The sequence below is a fragment of the Gymnogyps californianus genome, chromosome 1 (genome assembly GCF_018139145.2).
Source record: "Gymnogyps californianus isolate 813 chromosome 1, ASM1813914v2, whole genome shotgun sequence".
Taxonomy (NCBI): Eukaryota; Metazoa; Chordata; class Aves; order Accipitriformes; family Cathartidae; genus Gymnogyps; species Gymnogyps californianus.
Window position 1 is genome coordinate 4,428,961 of NC_059471.1, and position 19,830 is coordinate 4,448,790.

General features: G+C 42.3%; 1 protein-coding gene across 1 annotated transcript in view; it reads right to left on the reverse strand.

The window, feature by feature from the left end:
* TENM4 (teneurin transmembrane protein 4) overlaps positions 1–19,830 on the reverse strand; it is a 355,419-nt gene that overhangs the window by 108,489 nt on the left and 227,100 nt on the right. Inside the window, exons 12-14 of the mRNA XM_050901618.1 lie at positions 18,542–18,727; positions 12,208–12,234; positions 4,390–4,536 (exon numbers count right to left, since the gene is read on the reverse strand). Of these exons, the coding sequence (XP_050757575.1) occupies positions 4,390–4,536; positions 12,208–12,234; positions 18,542–18,727 (360 nt within the window). The remainder of the gene's footprint in view (positions 1–4,389; positions 4,537–12,207; positions 12,235–18,541; positions 18,728–19,830) is intronic.

Genomic DNA, 19,830 nt, shown 5'->3' on the forward strand with positions numbered 1-19,830 from the left:
TTATCCTGCAGTAGTCACTAACACAAGCCTCTGGAAGTGTTTAAATTGGGAAAAGGCAGCAGAGAACAGCAGACAACTGAACTTCAACCTCTAATGAATATGAAGGATTAGATAATATTAGGAACATTTATATCCCAGACATATTTTTCATGTGAGAAACACTCTTGCCTTTCACAAGTAAAGTAGATTCACTTTGGGCAGAGTTCAGCAGCTGTTTAGCAACTGGAATTGTTCAAAGCAGGAAATGAAGGATGCGATCAGTTCCACTTCCCAGAGAATCAGCAAGCTTTACCCTATCTGGAAGACTTGGCTACTCTGGAAAAGCCCAAAACAATAACAGAGGCCCTCAAGTGAAGTTACTGTGTTGACCAGACAGAACTTCTAGACCAAAAGAGCAATTTATTTTGATATCTGTAATTGTCTCATGATTTCAGGACAGTGTGGTGTATCCAGACAGTGAAATGGGGAACTGGCCAACTCTCTGGCTCTCAATATGGAGGGAGTCATACAGTTAGATTATTTCTCCATAGCAAAGATGATTAACACAGCTTTGCTGCCCAACAGCATATCTGTGAGACTGTGAAGAATATCCTCTCCTCTTCCCCTCCATTTTTCCTGTACACTCTGTTCCTTACAGAGTCTACAAATGCAACGGAGCCCATACTTAGCCTATGGAATATCAGCCTCTTCTCAAGGGTTTGTCAAATGCCATTAACTCCACTTCTAGGACTTGTCACAGAAGATAATTTCCTTGGTCTTTTAAACCTCCAAACTTCTTATTCTTCAGGCACGTGACAGAGCACTCAGCGTGGGGTGAGACAGGACTACTCTCAGGTAGTGAGTGTTCGCAGCCATGAATTAGAGAGGTTATTTTCTGCCAAAGAGAGGCAAGAACCACTTTTCTCAGCTTGTTTTAAGGAAACACCTCCCATTTGTTGCAATACAGGTGGCCTCTTGGGTCAAATGTGCAAAATCCTAGCCTTTTACCCGGATTGTTAAAGCTCTGTCACTGCACTGTTTTCCCTTGACTGATACTGGATGATCGCCTGCTCTCAGTTACTTGCTACAACTCCTTTCAAGTTGACGGGCTTTGTGTTTAAAAGTGTAAATAAAGCGGACCTGGGTGTGAAACCTAAGTGCTAGCTTTGACAGATGACACTCGTGTGTGGAGAGGGGACTGCTTTCCGAGACACCTTTTTTCTAACCTGAATGGAGATTACATTTCACCAAGTGTCTCTCCGAGTGCCTTCTGCTTAGCTTGTTATTGTTTATCTGAACAGCCTCCAGATTTAAGAGGCAAACACACTCTGTAACTTGGTACCCGTCTCCCTCAGGGTATGATTAGGCTGGGATCTGATGAAAAAGATTCTGACTTCAGCTCCCATTATCCTGAGGAATTTCCGGCTGCAGGGATCTTGATTAGCAGACACTCAATACCACAGTGCAGGAACCAGCTTCTGATGAGCTCAGGCAGAGTGAAACCCCCCGTAGCGTGAACGGCCCCGCTGTGGTGTCTCAGCTTCGAGACATGCTGCTCTGAGCAGAAAGTGACTCGAAGGGCAGCGGTCGCCAACCAAAAGTAGGCACCTATGAGGTGATATCTGAAATACCTCAGAGAGATGATGCCCTAAATCTATTTCTATCCGCTGAGGGTACCCACGGTGACTAGCTCAGATGTTTGACTTCTTCTAAAGCTTCCTGAAAGGACTACCATCTCCATTGCCTACATTCATGCACATATGAAGACAAATTCAGCAATAGCCCTGAAATCCTTTACGGTGAACCAAAATAAATCACCTTTCTCCAGCCTTGAGCATGCATCACTCCAGAGACTGGAACAGGATCCCAAAAGAGGGAGAAGCCGTAGTGCTCATAAACATACTACATGCTCCTTCAAGAGGCTGTTCAGGCCTACATCTCTTCAGTGCTCTTCAAAGCACAGCAGTTTCCCAAGGTATAATATTTGTTGTGACAAAGTGGCTGCATCGAATATGGGCTCAATTCTGCCTCTAAACACAGGTGCCTAGTGTCATTTGAGCTGCCTTTGGATATCTGAGAAATCCAAAGGCAGCTGTCACACATGAAACATATATCTATGCTCTACTAGAGATCCAAGCTATTGTGAAGGGGAAGCCAGAAGCCAGCTGGGGTACTCTAGGATGTCTCAGATGGTGCTGGACAAAAGGCAACAGACATTAAGTTGGAACACGGAAGATTATGATTAGATATTAGGAGAAAAACGTTTACTATAAGGATGGTCATATGCTGGAGCAGGTTGCCCAGAGAGGTGGAATCTCCATCCTTGGAGGTGTTCAAGAGTTGACTGGACACAGCCTTGAGCAACCTGATGTAATTAGAACTGCTTTGAGCAGGAGGGTTGAACTAGATAACTGCTGGAGGTCCCTTCCAACCTAAATTATTCTATGGATGTTCTACAAATGTCTCCAGCTGTCTTGCTATAGAAATCAGCATAAAAACTAGGAAACAGGTTCAGAATCAGCCTTTCTTCACAAGTCCATGTAACTATATTCGAATCCCTGTGCTAAACAAGGAACTCCTCAGGCTTCAAAGCAGAAGTGCCTCACCACTGCTGATGCCCCTCCATCTCAGAGGTTGAAATTCTAGATTTGAGCCCACAAATACAAATGATCCATAAAAATGTATAAAAATCAAGTCAAGAAGGTAAATGTATTCAACTGTTCCACTTGCCAGCTGAGGAGAGTCCTTAGCAGTAATGTAGCAAAATCAAAGGAATAGCATAGTGTATGACATGGATTATCTGTAAACTGTAATGCACACCATGTACATGTATTTTTTTTAGTGTACTAAAAGTAAAGTCAACACTCGTTTGTGGGCTCTGACACATGAATAAGCTGTCACAAGGCAATATGTTACAACCTATCAGTTGCTCTGCTCTAGCTGTGTACACCGCTGCTCCACACAAGTTCACCAAATGTAAGTTAGCAGCTGATGTGCACTAACTTGTAAACATGTCGATGCCTATTGTCTGTCCCGTCTACATCTGCTGTCCTGCAGGCTAGCAAGGCGACAAAAAAGGCTCGTTTCAAGGTGAGGGTAACCCAGTTACAAGGTTAGCACCTTGAACCAGGAGACAGGAGGAGATGGTGTTCCACCAACCTGCTCAGAGTCTGGCCATGCTCTTTTTGATGTTATACAGATGTGTTCTACATTGTATGCTAGGCTGGATTACTCCTTCCCTCACTCTCTCTTTCTAAAAACTTCACAGAGTTTTTGTTGGTTATTTTTTTCCATGGAGACTGGGATTATCCTTGGCTCTATTTACCATATTTTTACACATCTGATGTGATGAACTTTATTGCTGCCCTGTGTCAGCTGTAAATAGGAAAGACGAGTACAGTGGTATTCAGTTTCATGTGAGGCAAAAAGCAACCTTTGTTTTATAGTGTGTACTCTTTGTATGGTTCTCCAATTTTTTCCATCTTTTCTAAAGGGATAATTTGGTCCATTTGCCATGCCAGATGTGCAGAAGTATTTTAAATATTCAATCAGAATCCCAGTTGCTGTGAAGCAGATAATCACAGTCTTGGCTTGGCTATTTTTATTTTTTTTTAACCGTACTGTTCTTATGAATATGATAAAACAGAGGCTTGCAAAATGCAGTCTCCACTTCACAGTCTGGGTCCTGGCCCAGACTTGTGGTTTACAAAGCCTTTTGCTGAGTGACAACAAAACAAATTATGCAGTCTCCCTTATGCCTTAAATTTAATATCTCATCTCCTGCCCTCTAATTCAAACCTTCACACTGCACCAGGGTTTCCTTTGTAATGAGATAACTCTGAATATTAAGTTTGCATTACGCAGAGCTATTATTCACATGCCTGACATCATTACATATGGAACTGTAATCAATAAAACATGGTTCGAGAGGGATTGGATGGCTTGTGGGCATGGGGATCAGTCACCGAAGTCTCTAAGTTTCTGCAAAATATCCATCCCAAGTCAGTAGTGACCTACCAGCGAGCCTTGATGAAAACCTCAGGCAGTGAGCCCAAAGTTCGAACAGTCAGGAGCGTTTGCTGCCTGAGGTGGTCACATCGTGTCACTGCTGAGCGACCCGGCTGGGGTGGAGTGATAGGACGAGTGCATAGCCTCTGCCTGCTCTCTGGTATATGGATTGATTTGAGGATAAACAAACCTCCTTCTTCAGCCCTGGCACCGCAAGTCCAAATTCATTTCATTTGAATTCAAATCCACTCTGGCTGAGCCAGCCTGGCAGACTTCGCTGTCTGTTCTCCACCAGCTGTCAAAAAACAATCTGCCCTGCAGAATCAAGCCCAGCTGACTGTTCACTGTGCGAGGCTTATAGGCTCTGTGAAGCCTGACATATCACATGTGCTCATGTCCTACCTCCGTCGTTGTCTTTCCCATCGCCGCACGCCGTCTCCATGGAAGTATCGCAGCCTGCTCCTCTCCAGCCCAGCTGGCAGACACAGTGCCAGCCGTTCATGTCCAGAGTGCATCTGCCGTTGCCGTTACACAAGCCAGGGCATCCCTCTGCAAGGCAAACAGCCACACACTCAAATGCACTGGAAAGACAAAACAAGGCAGCCTGGAAAGGGGCTAATTAAACAGCTTTTTCCCTTTGCCTTCAGTTTATTTCTCCACTCCCACTTGGTGTCTTCCCACCTGGCGTGAACTGTCCCAGTTCGGTATCAGGACGGTGGTGACTACTCAATGGGCTGCTATCTCCCCGGAGGTCCTCACAGCACAGCCTCGCTAATTAGGTCGAGGGAATGGTGAGCTTCGGGGAGGCAATGAGATTTTCCTGCTTCATTGGTTGTAAAACCCACCCTGCCCTCTGAGTCTCTCAAAGCCTTTGCTTTGTATGACCAAGATTTAGGGTTACCTAAATTGCATGTGGGGTTAAAGTTCCTAACACCCAGCAGGATCAAGCAGCTGGCTTTCAGCAATACTGAGACCTCAGCCTGGTAAGCGGTCAAAGCTGGCTGGAAAGGGAAGGCACTTCCTATGTTAGAAAATATTTGGAGAATACCCAATTTCTCTACTGTAGTCATCTTGGGTGGGATTCATCTTATCCGGTTACAATTCATCCATAACGGAGATACCTTCAACTCTCTCTGTAGTCAGCAGAGAAAAAGACCGTCCCATGGCATAAATCCCCTCGTGTGTGTTAGATGCCCATAGTGATGAGCTGAAGCACACTCTGGGAACACTCATTTCTCCCCAGTGACTAGAGAGAGCCCAGCACAGAGGCAGGCATTTCTTTTATAGGCGATAAAACTTAGGGGGGACGAACACCAAGCTCCCAGTCTGCTCACTAGAGTCTGATTTTCTCATCTGATGATCTCCTGACGAGATTTCCACCCTTTTTTCCCCTCACCCTAAGAAAACAGTAGAGTAATTTCCACAGCAAGCAGCGGTGTGAGGGAGGCTGCTTCGCTTATACAGTTCTGGGGTTTTTCTACCTGCAGAGCTCAAAAATCTTTACCAAGAAGCCAGCGGAAATGTAAGACACATTTTACAGCTTAGGAAACTGAAGTACAAGGGACTGAAGTGACTGTCAAGGTCACTCAGCAGGACTGATTATAGCAGGAACACAATTCAGTCTTCCTGAGCCCTGCTTTAAGGCCCTCTCTATTTATACGTGTGTTGTGCAATCCTGCCACGTAGTTTGAGTTTCTTCAGGCTCTCAGCTTTGCAAGGCAGGTTTGTTTGTGAAACCGTGCAAACAACACAGACTTATCCCATCGTAAAGGGTTACAGCATGATGGCGAAGAGTATTGAAAGGTTATGTGTCGTTGCAACATCTGGCTGACCGCATGATGCATGAGGGTCTGCCCAAGAAGTGCTGAGACAGCATGTAGAGCGCACCACGTCATCGTGTGTCCTGCGCTGGGGAAATGTAGTTCAGGAATGCCTTTTAACTAAAGAATTGTTTCATGGTGAACTTAACATCTTTTCTAGGATTGTTTTTCTAACAAGTGACAGATTTACAGGGACCAAATGGAAGAAGGAACAAAGGTGGTAAGGAAAAGTCCTTTAAAAGGATCTTAAATAAATTTTTCATTTACAAACATATTTGTTGTATTTCAGTCTTTTAAAATGTGTATTCTGGAGGGGGCATATAACGTGTGTGTGCATGTGTGAACATGCTTGTGTGTGTGTGTGTATTTTGGTATTTATACACTATATTAGTATTTATATACTACAGAAGAGCTATTTATAGGCAAGGCTACTTGAAGTTCTCCATTTTAATATCCTGCCTTCAGTTACTTACAACAGTGCCAAACTTTTGACCACTTAATCTGATTTTTTTCCATGCTAGAGCTAATTTATGTGTTTGTTCCCTTTACTTATTTTCAGTACAAGCTGAAAGCATTCAGCTGTTTTGGAGAATGAGAGAGGAAGAAGTGTATTACTTGTTAAAATAACCTGCTAAAATTACTTATCTAGGTAGGTAATCCCACTTTGGAGTAGATAAATTCAGTTTGGATGGGACCATACTGACGGTAGAGATAGGAGTTTTTTCCCCTCTTTATAAATCTGCCTAAATTCGTCTAGATGAAAAACCTCTGAAGAAATCTCACTTTATGTGTATTCTGCATGGCTCCATTAGAGCTTGGCTGGTGCATCGTCATTGAGCACACCTCATGTTTTTACTGCTTAAACTCTTTATAACCCATCCTAAAAAGTTCTTTTCTATCCTGCAGTTGCAGAAGCTGAGCAGGAAACTCCTTGCAAAGGTGCTGTGGTGTTGACCTGGACAGAAGTGCAATGAAAACCAAAAAGAGTTGGGTGATGAGAAGTTGAAGACACCACTGTAGAAGGATGAGAGAAGAAGGGTTGGATACCACTAGATTTTTAACCCAACAAGTAGTGTTTAATTCCTGGAACAGACTCTTATTTTCTGCAATGGGAAGAAGATAGGTTTTAGAAGTTTTTGCTGGGAGCTAAAGACAAAAAGTCTCCTGGGTTTGGTTCTAAGCCACGTAGGAACAGATCCAAATCCTGGAAACGGTTTAAGTTAGGCTTATGAGGTTTCACATGATGAAAAATTCAGAGGGAAAAGAGGGATTCCATTCTCTTGTTTTTATTTCAATTATATTTTGCATTTCCTAATCTTTGGAACAAAGATCTCAAAAGCAAAGATCTAACATTATTAGACAGAAAAGATACTGTAGTGATTGATCACTTGCTCTGAGACTGACAAAAGCAAATGATCTTCAAATGTCTCATGTGAGGAGTGTCCAGCAAGTATAAGGAAAAACTAATATAACTGTAAAAATTAGGAGCTCATATGGAACTGCATGTGCTCTACTCTCCCAGGCTTAGGAAAGGGGGAATTTGGAGTGGCAGAAAATAGCTGATATAATTTGGGTGAGGCACCTTCTGCATGTGAGGAAATGAGAAGAGCTTGATTTGTCTACTCTAGCACAGCAAAGGCTGAAAAGACTATGATTGTTTTCCACTAATTCATGAAACAGATAAACAGTGAGAAGGGAAAACAGCTATTTAAGCTAAAGAGAATAATGCTGGCATAAGAACAAACGGACATAAACGAAGCAAGAATAAATTCTGGCTGGAAATTAGAAAAAAAAAAAAAATTATTTGCCAGGATCAAAGGAATAAAGTTTTGGAGTAGCCTCCCAGTAGGAGTACTAAGGAGAAGAAGCCTCATTTATCTATCCATAGCGCTTGGTAAATTTATATAAAATTTTACACAACGTGGTTGCCCTTGACAGCAGAAGACTGGATGCTAACTGAGGAGACCCCTTTCGGTCCTATGTCTTTGGATTTTGTGTGCAATTCATTGTCTATATGAAATGTGTTTGAGAGTATTTGAATGGACTTTCAGGATTTCCTCTGAATCTTCTTGATCTGGACCCAGAGAAACTAAGTCAAGCATCTCAGAAAGCAGACAGAGGAAAAGCATCAGTCAGGAGAGGCGAGACAGAAGAGCGAGGCTATCACCTCATGAGATTACGCCTCCCCAAGGTATCTATTCCTCTTCTTGACTATTAAGGGAAGGGTGACTAGATGAGATATAAGCATCTATGCTGTGGATATCTAAAGTAGGATAACTCCCACCTGTAATTTCATACTCCACTGTCTTGGCATCTTTCAAGTCTAGAAAGTAACTTTACCCCTTCCCACCAAGGAGAGAGTCATCTCTGGTTCCTAGCGAGATAAATCTCTTCCAAGGAGTCAGAGAAAACTGTTTCCTAATGAGATAAACTCTTCTTCACAGATTCATGAACATAAAAGTTTTTAGATATTAACCACTACATTACAAGGTACAGCAAAGTATCAGTGCTGTGAGGATTACATTGTACCTCTCCTGTCTTATGGGTTTGGTAGGAGAGCGGACAGTTTTCAGAAGTAATGAGAAAGGCAACCATTAATAGAAAACAACACAATTAAAGAGCAGCTGTTAGAGGACTTGTACCTTCAGAAAGTTAGAAGATAACATGGACGTGCAGGCCAATCTAGGAGAATGGACCTATAAGTACTACCATTTCTAAACTGGTCCACTGCATAAAGACTTGACCATCACCACCACTACAGAGATAGGAACGTACAGTATTCCCCATTCCACAAACAGTGCACTACAATGCACTTGACAAAAAGACAATACAAATAAACTTTATCCTCTCCTTTCCCCCATGCTGGGGGATAAAGCAAAAAGATCATCTTGTCTCCACAGTGCTTCTGAATATCAGCACAGCAGGATGGCTTAATCCTCACAGATTTACACCACCATAATCTTGCAGCTCTGATTTCTCATAGCAAGAGTCACTAACGATCCATTATTCCTGCTTGTGTTTGTTAACTGTACTTGGGTGACTAAAAGAATTAAATATATGAATGGGGCTTTTTGAGGTGGCGGGGGAGGGAAACCCTTTATGTGAGTTTCCAACTGAAGTACATGAAAGCGCTGCTGAAAGATGATGATACTGTGGGACGTGCACAAAGATGTCGGGTCTGCCACGCAAGAGACAGCACAGACCAGGGAAGCAATATAAAAAGTGGACCAATTTTGAACTAGACAAGAAAAGAGTATCAGAGTCAAAGGAGACTGTCACCGGAGCAAGAAACTATCCTGCCATTTTAAGACTGTTGGTAAAATAATCTGCTCTTAATCATTTGTACAGTTTAGGCCTTCTCTAATTAGTCCAATTATAAGCAATGTTCAATGGGATTTTTCTTCAAGCCAAGCCTCATTGCCACTTGAAATTGGACTTAAAAGATAAGGCTATTATCTTCCCTCCATTGTCAGTAAGAAAGCACTGATGGATGTTCTAGCAAGTGCCAACAGACAGCAGTTGAGCTCTGAAACGAGTAGGACACGGCTGAATGCAACATGTGAGGATGCAAACACCTGGACCTTGAGAGAACAACAATCCCTAAGTGACCTGCAGAAGTTCTGTAGGACTGAAGGGGAGGAGCAAAGCATCAGCTGACCCCTGCAAATTATGAGAAACCCGGTAAAGTGTCCCGAAAAACACTCAACTCTTAAACTACCACCATGATATTTTGTGATGGTGGGAATCCAGAAACCCTTAATCAGATGCATCCTGTAAAATGAAGATTAAAAAGTTACTTGCCAGAGCTCCTATTGCTTATAGCTGTACAAATGAGGGAATCAGCTGTGGTCAGACCTTGGGTTCTCACTGCTTCTCAGACTTCAGGAGCAACCCAAAGAAGTCACCTTGCAGCCATCCCTGAATTCAAATGTTGTTCAGCATCTTTACATTTCAGCCTAGCTGTTTATATGCCTCACTACAGTGTTAATGTGGTTATTTTTTTAAAAGCAGGAATTGATAACCAACAATAGAAATTAATTACGTTGATGTACCGTCAGCTCCAATGGTATTCTGGATGGAGAAACTCTCTCTAAAATCAGCACCTCTTTAATAGTAGGCACCTCTTTTCATTTTAAGCATTACCAGTGTTAATTAGGCCTTAGTTTAGAAGACTCCACTCCAATTCTAGTTAGAGCTTCTTGGTTTAATCATGCTGATGTTTGCTATTGAAACTTGCCCTCCAATTTAGAAACAATTCTGCATCTTCTCTGACTTACTGGTTTATTGTAAAGCTGTAGGAAAGATTCAGCAGTAAATCAGGCTCACCCTTGACAACACAGGATTACTCGGAAGGGATTTCAACCAGAAAGATGTTAATAATTAAGAAAGCCAAAAGGGCATGAGTAATTTAGTTTTGAAAAATGCACACCATGCAGTTAGCCAAGTAAAAAACATGTACTTTTAATGTTCCAGCTATTGCTAATCTTTCCAAAAGGGGCCATGCATGGTAAGATAAAATCTTTTATTTTTAGTATGTTGCTTAACCTCACTGAAATACTCACTAAATATAATGTGTCTTTATTCTTGGGCATAAAGGTGAGTCAAAAGGCTATCCAGAGGAAAAATGACAGCTACACAAGACTTAGTAAAAAACAACTGGGCCACTGAATGGGCAAATCAGTACTGAAGGTCCCTGGACCCAGGCTCTGCAGGTCGATTTCTCATCTTTTCTATCCCCTTGGTGCTTATCTGCTACCTTTTGATCCAGCCTTCTCCAATACATGTTGAGATGAAAAGGAGGAGTTCTGGGGTTTTGAAATGCAAAACACCGAGGTGTGGCACTTTAACAGGAGGTTCTGATCGCACTCCCTAGTGGGGGCCCATATCTTCCTCTAAGGATGCCACCACTATTACTTCATAAGGGCACAACAAGTGACCCTCTTTCCTTGATCTAAGAAGGAGAATACACTTTTTCTCCTAATTTAAACAAAGTCAAGCATATTTTACTGATGCTAAGCAATGAGAGAAAACTAACTACCACTGAACAATCCACTGATCTATAAACAGAGGTCCAAGGACAGCTACCAGTTGCTGCATTACACTGAAGATGAAAGTCTCCTTATTTAAACTGTGGACATTTCCTTATCATTAATATTTGTTTGTCTGTTCAAAGCTTTTGCCTATTTGCCATTGTACCTGAACCTGCCTTTAAGCCTCAATGGAAACAAGAGAGAAACATTAGGCTGTAAATTCTTCCAGAGAAGTGAAGTCAGTAGGGCAACCATGTTTCTCGTCACACCACAAGTGCCCTATACAGCAGAGACTTCATTTTAACTGTTCACCGGACAAATATTTTGGCGTATCTGTCCTTCTTCATCAGCCTCTCACAGCTGCTATTTCTGATTGCTCACAACCTGAAAAGGAGGGTAATGCTATGGAAGAAACCGATTTGTTTAACCTGATTTTTTGGTTTGTTTAACCAGCAAACATATGATGCTGCGTGGTGTCAGCACTGTGTTGCTGTTAGTGTCAAATCAGCCATGTAGAAAGATATTTGTGTCCAACTCAATCATATTTATTGTCAGATTGTTGTATTTAACTAGATGTGTGCTATTTTAATATTTTTAGAAAGCTAAGTGCATTGTGGAACTGTCTCTTTCTATTTAAATGTCCCAAATTAATTTAGTTCATTGCTCTGATTAATAAACAACTGAGATTTTTTTAAGATAGCAGATTACCTCTATTCTGTAACAGTTCAATTCCTTTTCTTCTTCGCTGAAGAAAGACCTGGGTCCTAGACTTGCTTTACATTTACAAATAGGAACATAGGGTTGGATTGCGTTGTAGTGTACATTAATGTAACGTCACTAATTGCAATAGATTTTGCAGATTTGTACAACCAGAGGCTTTGCTGTCATAACGTTTTTGTATTAAGGAAAAAAAAAATATCATTACTCAAAGTTCCCATGTAAGACTTTGTAGTTATGGATCAAAAACATGAAGACTCCACACAGAAAGTGCACTCACCTGCTTGTTACAAAATGGATCATAGACATTTAATTAAAACACATCACTGTACAGGGCTCCTCCTGTATTCACAGACACTTTTGTTTCCTCCTGACTTGCCTTACCTGGGTAGGAGGGGTGAGGATGAGAGATGATTTGGAGGGGAGGGCAGGGACAAGGGGACGGGTAGGAACACTGATAGGATGTTAACACAGGGTCACAGCACTTACGGAGGTATTTCCTACCTAAATGACTGGAAAGTTCACCCTTCCAGACATTAGGGAGCACTTTGGTGACAATGAGGAAGAGATGCAACCTCAACACAGCATGTTCACGGTGCATTTTCTTAAAAGAAACACAAAGACAATAGGAAAAATAGGAAGGAAGAGCATACCTTTCACTACCTTATCCAGATAGTGAGCTTGGGAGATAAAAGACAGGACATTTAAGGTAGGATTGAATAAGTGCATTGCGGCTTACTATGAGATTGTGCAGGTGCTAGAAAGGCAAAGGAGAGTTCGCTGTGATATGAAAAGAAAAACCTTGATTATGAGGAGAGGAAAAAGGAAGAAGGGTGGAGCACAGCCCTCCTCAGTCAAAGAGCTCAAGAAGGCTGTGTTTAGGCATCCAGTCATCTTTGCTCATTAAGATCAGGAAGAGAAACAGGAAAGTTTTAGATATATATCTCTATGTGTTTATATATATAGGTATATATAAATATATATATACGGCAGAATATTGTAATGCTCTGCTCATTTGCAACAGTCTACCTCTGTTTTACTGACTGCTTTTCTTTTCATCAGGAAAAACAGAGTCATTCGAAAGTGCTCCACCTCACCTGATTGTCTTGTATTTTTCCGCACAAAGAGGCACAGTTCTGTGACCTTACCAGACTGGGAGAGGCTTTTCCCTGGATCTTCTTAATGGTAATACATTGCATTTATACAGCATCCTCTAGCCCCAGATCAAATTACTTTACAAATATTAAATTAACCTCACGGCAGCTCTACCAGATAGGTAAGTATTAATATACTCATTCCAAGGAGGGCTGAAGAAAAAAAAAGAAAGTTATAGATGTAGCGGGAGCAGTCATGTGCCCAATTCCCATGGAACATTAATTTGGAAAACCACCTTCTAATTGATTTTCTGGGGTCAGACAGAAAGTTGGTGGCAAAGACACAAGCAGAAGCCACGAGTCCTGCCTCGGAGAGCCCTTGCGCATGCCAGCAGGCGGCACTCTCTGTCCTAACAGCAGCTGGTCTTTATTAATAAATAAGAGTCTCCAAGTCTTGCATTTCTCTCTTTCATTACCTGCTTAAACATTATTTCCCTTGTTCTCTTGTCCGCTCCCTGCGATCTCTCCCTCAATTGTGTCCTGGTACCCTTTTGAAGAGGTTTTTGTTTCAGGTTTGTTCACGCAGACCGCCCACCTGGGAGGTCACAGCCCTTGCAGGAATTATTTTTCCGTCCTGTGAATCTAATGGATCTGTTGAAGCGCTATTGTAAGTAAGCGGAGAGGGCTGGGAGGATCAGAGCTAACCTAGCGTGGGGCAGTTATGAGGCTTGGCAATGAGATTAACTAATCACTCTGGTGTAGTGGTACCGATGCAGGAAGCACTGCATCACCATCCGCTTGGATGGTGGCTGAAGCCTGGGAATGTGTCTCTTGGATTTTGACATCCAGAGCAGCCCAACCTGTAAAGTCGGGCAGCAGTCATTGTGCAGATGACGGCAGTGGAGGCAGTTGCCAACGTCAACCATGTGTCAGTTATGTGTCAACGCTATCTTGTAATTTGAAAAACAATGGGGGCCTTCTATGGGAATATTCCATGGTAGCATGAATCTTCCTTCTCTAAACCTGTATAGTCTCATTTCCATGCTATACTTCTGGCATTAAAATATCATCTTATTATCTACAGATACTCCTTTGGAAACCCTGCAGGCATGTGGGACATGCTGAGGAACTATGTAGGGGCTCAGAAGAAAAGCTGCTTTTCTAAGGTATCCTCTGCACCCAAAGGCGCCGCACTCAGCTCCATGTCACCACCCCCCTCCTGGAAGCCACTGTCCCATCAGATCTGCTACATGTGAGCATGCTGCAGTTTGGGAGTCCTCTCGTTTCACCAGCCTGAGCTAACTTGGTTTCATTTGTCTGAAACACATTGGGAAGGATCACATGAGCATTTCTCTTGACTCATAGAGAGGGAAGACAGAAGTGAGAGATGCTGGGGGCAGGTCCTAGGACCTTCCCCAGCACACTCTCCTTCATTTTCTAAATATCCTTTTTCCTTTTATCTTCCCTGTGGGGTGAAGTGGACAGAGCCTCAGTGAAATCACTGGAGTTAAACTGAGATCACACAAATTTGAAGGAGAGGAGAAAGTAGCCGTTCATTGCTGAACCGGTGACGGCACAAGTTTATGCCACAGGGGCAGGGAAAAAGACTGTCTTTGAAGTTCATCTGTGCTTCATATTTACTGTCAAATATGCTGCCAAACTACTTAAGGCCAGATTACCTTCAGCTTGATGCAAAATCATGTCGGAACAAAGCAGCAAGCACATATTTTCCACTGACTGCTATAATCATGGCCTTCTCTTGCCCAAAGGTACCCGTCCCAAGCAGGCAGGGTGGGTGCCAGAGGGTCAAACACAGCTCAGCTTCTGCTGCGGATACACCTCAGCACCGCAGAGAGCTGACTATCATCTGCTTTGTTGGGCTGAGGGTAGCAAGAACCTTCACCAGACACTGGTGGGCTTATTTTATGTTGGGCTGCGCACGGACTGAGCTGCTTTATGGATTTAAATGGCACAAGTGATGGGTTAGAAAGCTGGGGAAAAGAGACCAGGATCCACCTGTAATGTGCCTTGTCTGGTTTCCAGCTGCTCCAGCAGAAACCGAGAGGCACTGCTTACAACCCTGGCTATTCAGAACACGTGTGATTATTTATGCAAGAAGGCTGATGAAAGGCAAACTTAAAGGGGCAGATTTCTCAAAAATCAGAGTTTTGCTAAGTAAAACAAATAACAGCCCGATGGCGCCATAAGCAGAAGCCTGTGTGGGACGGGCTGTCTGCCTCTCTGTCTAGGCACTTGTTATTGCATACATCACCAGTGCGTGCCAGGACCAGATTTTCAAAAGGAGTTAAGCACGTAGCTTTTGCGGAGATCAATGGGAATTAGGCACTGAGGTGCTTTGAAAATCCTGCTAGGTAGGCCGTTGTGTGTTTGGAGAGCTAACTGCTGGTCCCTCAGAGCTCTAGAGACCCTGTAACATTCAGGTGCAGCAACTGAACTTCAAGTGATGGCTTTGGTCTTGTGTCCAGGCTGTTCAAGGATGATGAACATCCCAACTCCACCACAGAGGGAAGCCCTCTCTGCCATTATTTTTCTAAATAACCCTAATATGAATCAAACAATTAAGGCTTGTTGCTAGTAAAATATCATACAGAGAGATTCAGATACCAGATACAATCTCAGTGCAAGGCCCATGCAGGCAGAGTGAAGTCTCCCTTTGCATCTCTGAGGTGGGATGCACAGCACCCGGGGCACTATCCAGGCCACATCATCAACTGTATCAAATTTGAGGCTAGGCTGTTACGGCCCTGGAGTTGTTTACTAAACCCAGGAAATTTTCTGTGGTGCTACCTGTGAATCAATCCCATAGAGTAGCCTACCACAGGGCTCAGCTGTAATTTGGCCTTTCAGAGTCCACAGAAGGAGGGTTTATTTCACCTTTAAACTCAATGCTCCTAAACCCCACCATGCTCCCTGGATTTGGTTTGGGCCAGAATAGAAGAAAGGTGAACTCTTGCAATGTTTCTAACTGGGGGCAAATTTGGAATATGCTGGAGAGCCCATCATAGGAGTCTTGCATTGTGGCTGTTGTCATGGTTTTTTTTTTTTTTCTCTTTAAGAAGTTAGAGTAAATCGATCGAACCATTCTGCTGGGTTTCAGGATTCCTGCAGTTATATAATCAACTTTCTGTTCTACTCTTTTGCCTGGATGCGCTAAGTTTGCTGAATTAGGATGATGAATGCAAGCTTCTGCATCAATTTCCTGGTTGGGAATTAACTGGGGTTCCTCTAATGAAATCTCTGAATGTGAGCAATCAAGCTAGTATATTTGGTAACACGACTCTTTGTATGAGCAAACAAAATTAATCCACTGGGATCAGAGTTCCCTTGAACACCGTAAGAAAGAGCCTCCTATGACCTACAAAACAAAAAGATTTCTTACTCTCAAACATGCTCAACAGGAAATGGAAGAAGTGTCCTTTACTTGTATCATCCATTTCTACCATGTTACCTGCACACATGGCAATATTGTTAAAGCATCACTTCAGCGATGGGGTTTTATGCTTGTCAGTGCTAAAGCAAACCGGGCCATGACACAGACATATAAGGAATTACTGTCAACAGAACAAGTTGCCATGCAGGGAAATTACACAAGGACAAGGGGAATGCTTTCCACATACTTAATGTAATTCCAAGTCAATGTCCTTTCATCTGTGCCAATATAACTAGCTTATTACTCCTTCTAAAGCTATTCAATTTCCTTGGATATTTATGACTTTGCCAAATCTCCTTTACATTCTACACATTTATCAATGAAATATTCTGTAGGAAATACTGTTTACAGCTTCAGAGGCATGAGACTATGTACAAATTTGTTGCTAAATCACCATGCAAGAAGATGAGGAGAGGGGGAAGTGAAAAGAAATAGAATTGCTCCAGCACTCTAAGTATTAAAGAATGATTCTTAAACCAAGGCAGCGCTGCAATAGGAAGGTAACACCACACAGAATGATAGTGTGTGCCAGTAAAATCTCGATGCTGACTGCATTGCGGTGCTGGCCTTTCCCATGATAACACGGATTCTTTATACTTAGAGTGAGGAATACTACAAATAATGGGGTAAATTTAATTACCATGAAAGATAAAAGCTTGTTGTTTGAAAACAGTCCGGGCATATCAGCTGCGTGGAGAAATATCGTATACCGAACTAGTGGCATTTTGGTTTTGCAGCAGAACTAATAAAATGGCACTGAGGGTATGAATCAGGCTTTTTTTGTGCATAAATGACTTTCATATAAAATTGTCCCCTGGATTTGGGGCCTTTTGCTGAACTTTTTTTGTCTTTTAAAACCCTTTCATGAATCTGTGTTGCTTTCCAAATCAAAGTGCTTGAACACAAGGCTATAAAATAATATTATAGAAACACAGGATTCCAATTAACACAGGACTGCTCTCTTTTCATTTTAAAGTCATTTAAGAGAGGGTTGTTTTAATCCCTTCTTCATGAAAAGAAATGAAAGCTGCTAGGGACATAGAAAAGAAAGCAGAATGTAATGTCTAATGAGACAGAGGAAGTTTTAAGAGCTAGATATTTTTCATTAGGGGATGCATGTGGAGACCATAATGTGGTAGGGTGACATTAGCATAAATAAATGATAAGTAGAATTGAACCACATATATGGTTTGTACCATTACCCTAATGCTGGGATTAAAATATTGTGATCAGGCTTCATTTCCTGTCTGTCTTTGTGTGTGCAAACTTACCTGGTGTTCAAGCAAAGAAAGTGATGTCTACTTATAACTAAGTTGATAATCCACACAGATAACTATGCTGACATTTGCCCAGGTATTGCTAGTGGTTAATTTTGATGTAGTGTGATTTATATGTATCAGGGCATCATGAAAGCAACGTAGAGGTAAATTTTCTTATCTTTAAAAGAAGCTGATTAAAACAAAATGACTGGAGGAGAATTCTCACTCTGGAACAACTCTTCTGAAGTCAACTGATTTTTTTCAGGTCCACACAGGCATTATTGAGAGCAGAACTGGAATCACTAATTTAGTTTTCCATTAATGTATAATGAACGGTATCTGGGGAGTTTTAATGCTACTGATTTTACAGCATAACTATGGAATGGGGACTAAAGTGGTTGAATGCATGACAGTCAGAAAAAAGGAAGAAGGGAAAATGCATCAAGGAGTTAAGCGAGATGAAGGAGGAAGATAAAGCCAAGCCAGTTCATTAATGATGCTGCAAATTGCTTAACGTGAGAACTGCACCTCTTTGCATCATTTTGGCATATTGGTGGCACCTTATTAATAATAATAATAGACATGACACCGAGAGCTCGAGATAAGTGCCAGGTGCATGAGGAATACAGAACCAAAGAGAGAGGGAAATGAAATGGTTAGAAAGGCAGCAGAGCAGACAAGGGATAAGCAAGACAGAGTTAAATACCAGCCAGAAGTCATCTGACTGCAGTTTCCTCTTTTATACTGGCAAGCAAAGTGGCAGTGCAAATAATGGAGCAAATAAAAGGACAGAAAACTTTAAATCAGATGCGTGTTTCTGAAAATGCTGGAGCCATGGTAGAGAGAAGTCTTGGAGGCCACAGAAAGACCTTTCGAGAGAGGCAAAGTGGGGTGTTTTTAAAAGCATCTAGCTGACATTTGATGGCTTGTCTCTATGAGATCAAACACCACATAGGTGTACTTCACGTCTGATAATAAAAAATATACATAGCCATGTCATCAACAAATGAAAGGACATTTTGTCTTGTTCCCACATGAAAATGTATGATGTCAGAACTTGAAATCCAAGAACAAAGGTGCTCATGCTACACTAAGTCACACATATTCAATTAAGCATGCGCCTTTTCTCCTCCCTGATCATCAATTATTCTTTTAAAAGTAGTCGGTTTTTCTTTCTCCCTACCAATAGTGCAGTGCTCTCCGTTCCAGCCCGGGCTGCATTCACACTTGCCATCCCGGCATGTCCCGTGCTCATTGCAGCGTGGGTGACACGCTCGCTGATCACAGGCTGTGCCCATCCATCCCTCCTCGCAGCGGCAGGTGCCTCCGACACAAATGCCATGTCCTCCGCAGTCCGCTGCACAAATCTCTGTGGGAGAGGAGAGAAGAGAGAGGAGGGGATATGGGTGGAGAGAAGGGAGAGGGGGGAAATCCAGAGTGTTATTGTTAAGAAAAGCAGCCACACTTCACTACCTCGCCTTACGGAGCAATGAAAGGAATTCCTGGAGCTCATAACACTAATCCTTCCTGACAATAAGAATCTAATAAGTATATTACAAAAAAGAGATGGACATGGATTGCAGAGGTCTGCTGTGACTGATCTTCCTATTTGCTTTCTAATTCTCTTGCACTCCTCGAGCTTTTGTGATCACCAAATCCGAAGGGGAAGGCTCTTCCAATAAGCAGAACAAAAGTCACATTTAATTAAAATCTCATTAAGTGTGGAAACAATGTACTGATAAACTACTGATGCTAAAGTTAAATGCTGGCAAAGCCTGTTTATGGCTTGTTAACCCACGGTTCTGGGGATGGGATTCATTAAAGCCCTTCTTCTCCCTTTAAAATTAATACAGAATATTTCTATTTCTACTGAGTCTGCACATCTGCTATGTCCCTGTTCTCCCACCACCCCATTAAAAATCCCCGCTCAGGCATCTGGAGGTACCACCATGCTCTTTTTGTGAGCTGCATGCACTGGAGTTGACAGGATGGTGCTTGTTCCCAAGTCTTATTGGAGTTAACGGAAGCATGGAGTCACAGCTGGATATTTCGGTACTTACCTCCAAAAAAGAGAAGCGCTAAAGGACATTGACTTTTCCGGGGTGCTAGCCTTCCTACCCTCCGTGAGCCCCAGTGGGCATGAGGACACAGACATGCATAATATTTTTGCCCAGCACTAGGCTTTTGGCTAAAACCTGGCATACCTTTGGCATGAATTTGGGAGACTTCATGTTTTCATCTGCACTGTATTTGTCTGGAAAAATTGAGACTTGGTGGAGAACAGGTACCCACGAGTCAGGTGTTAAAGTGCCCGTTACCACCATTACTATACAGAACTGATTTCAAGGGAAAAAATAAAACCAAATACTGATGTGGTGTTTTACTGCAGATGAAATGCAATGAATCTACTTCTTCTTCTCCAGGCTCATCACCTGCCTGCTCACTTCCGATCTCTCATAAACCGTGACTGCA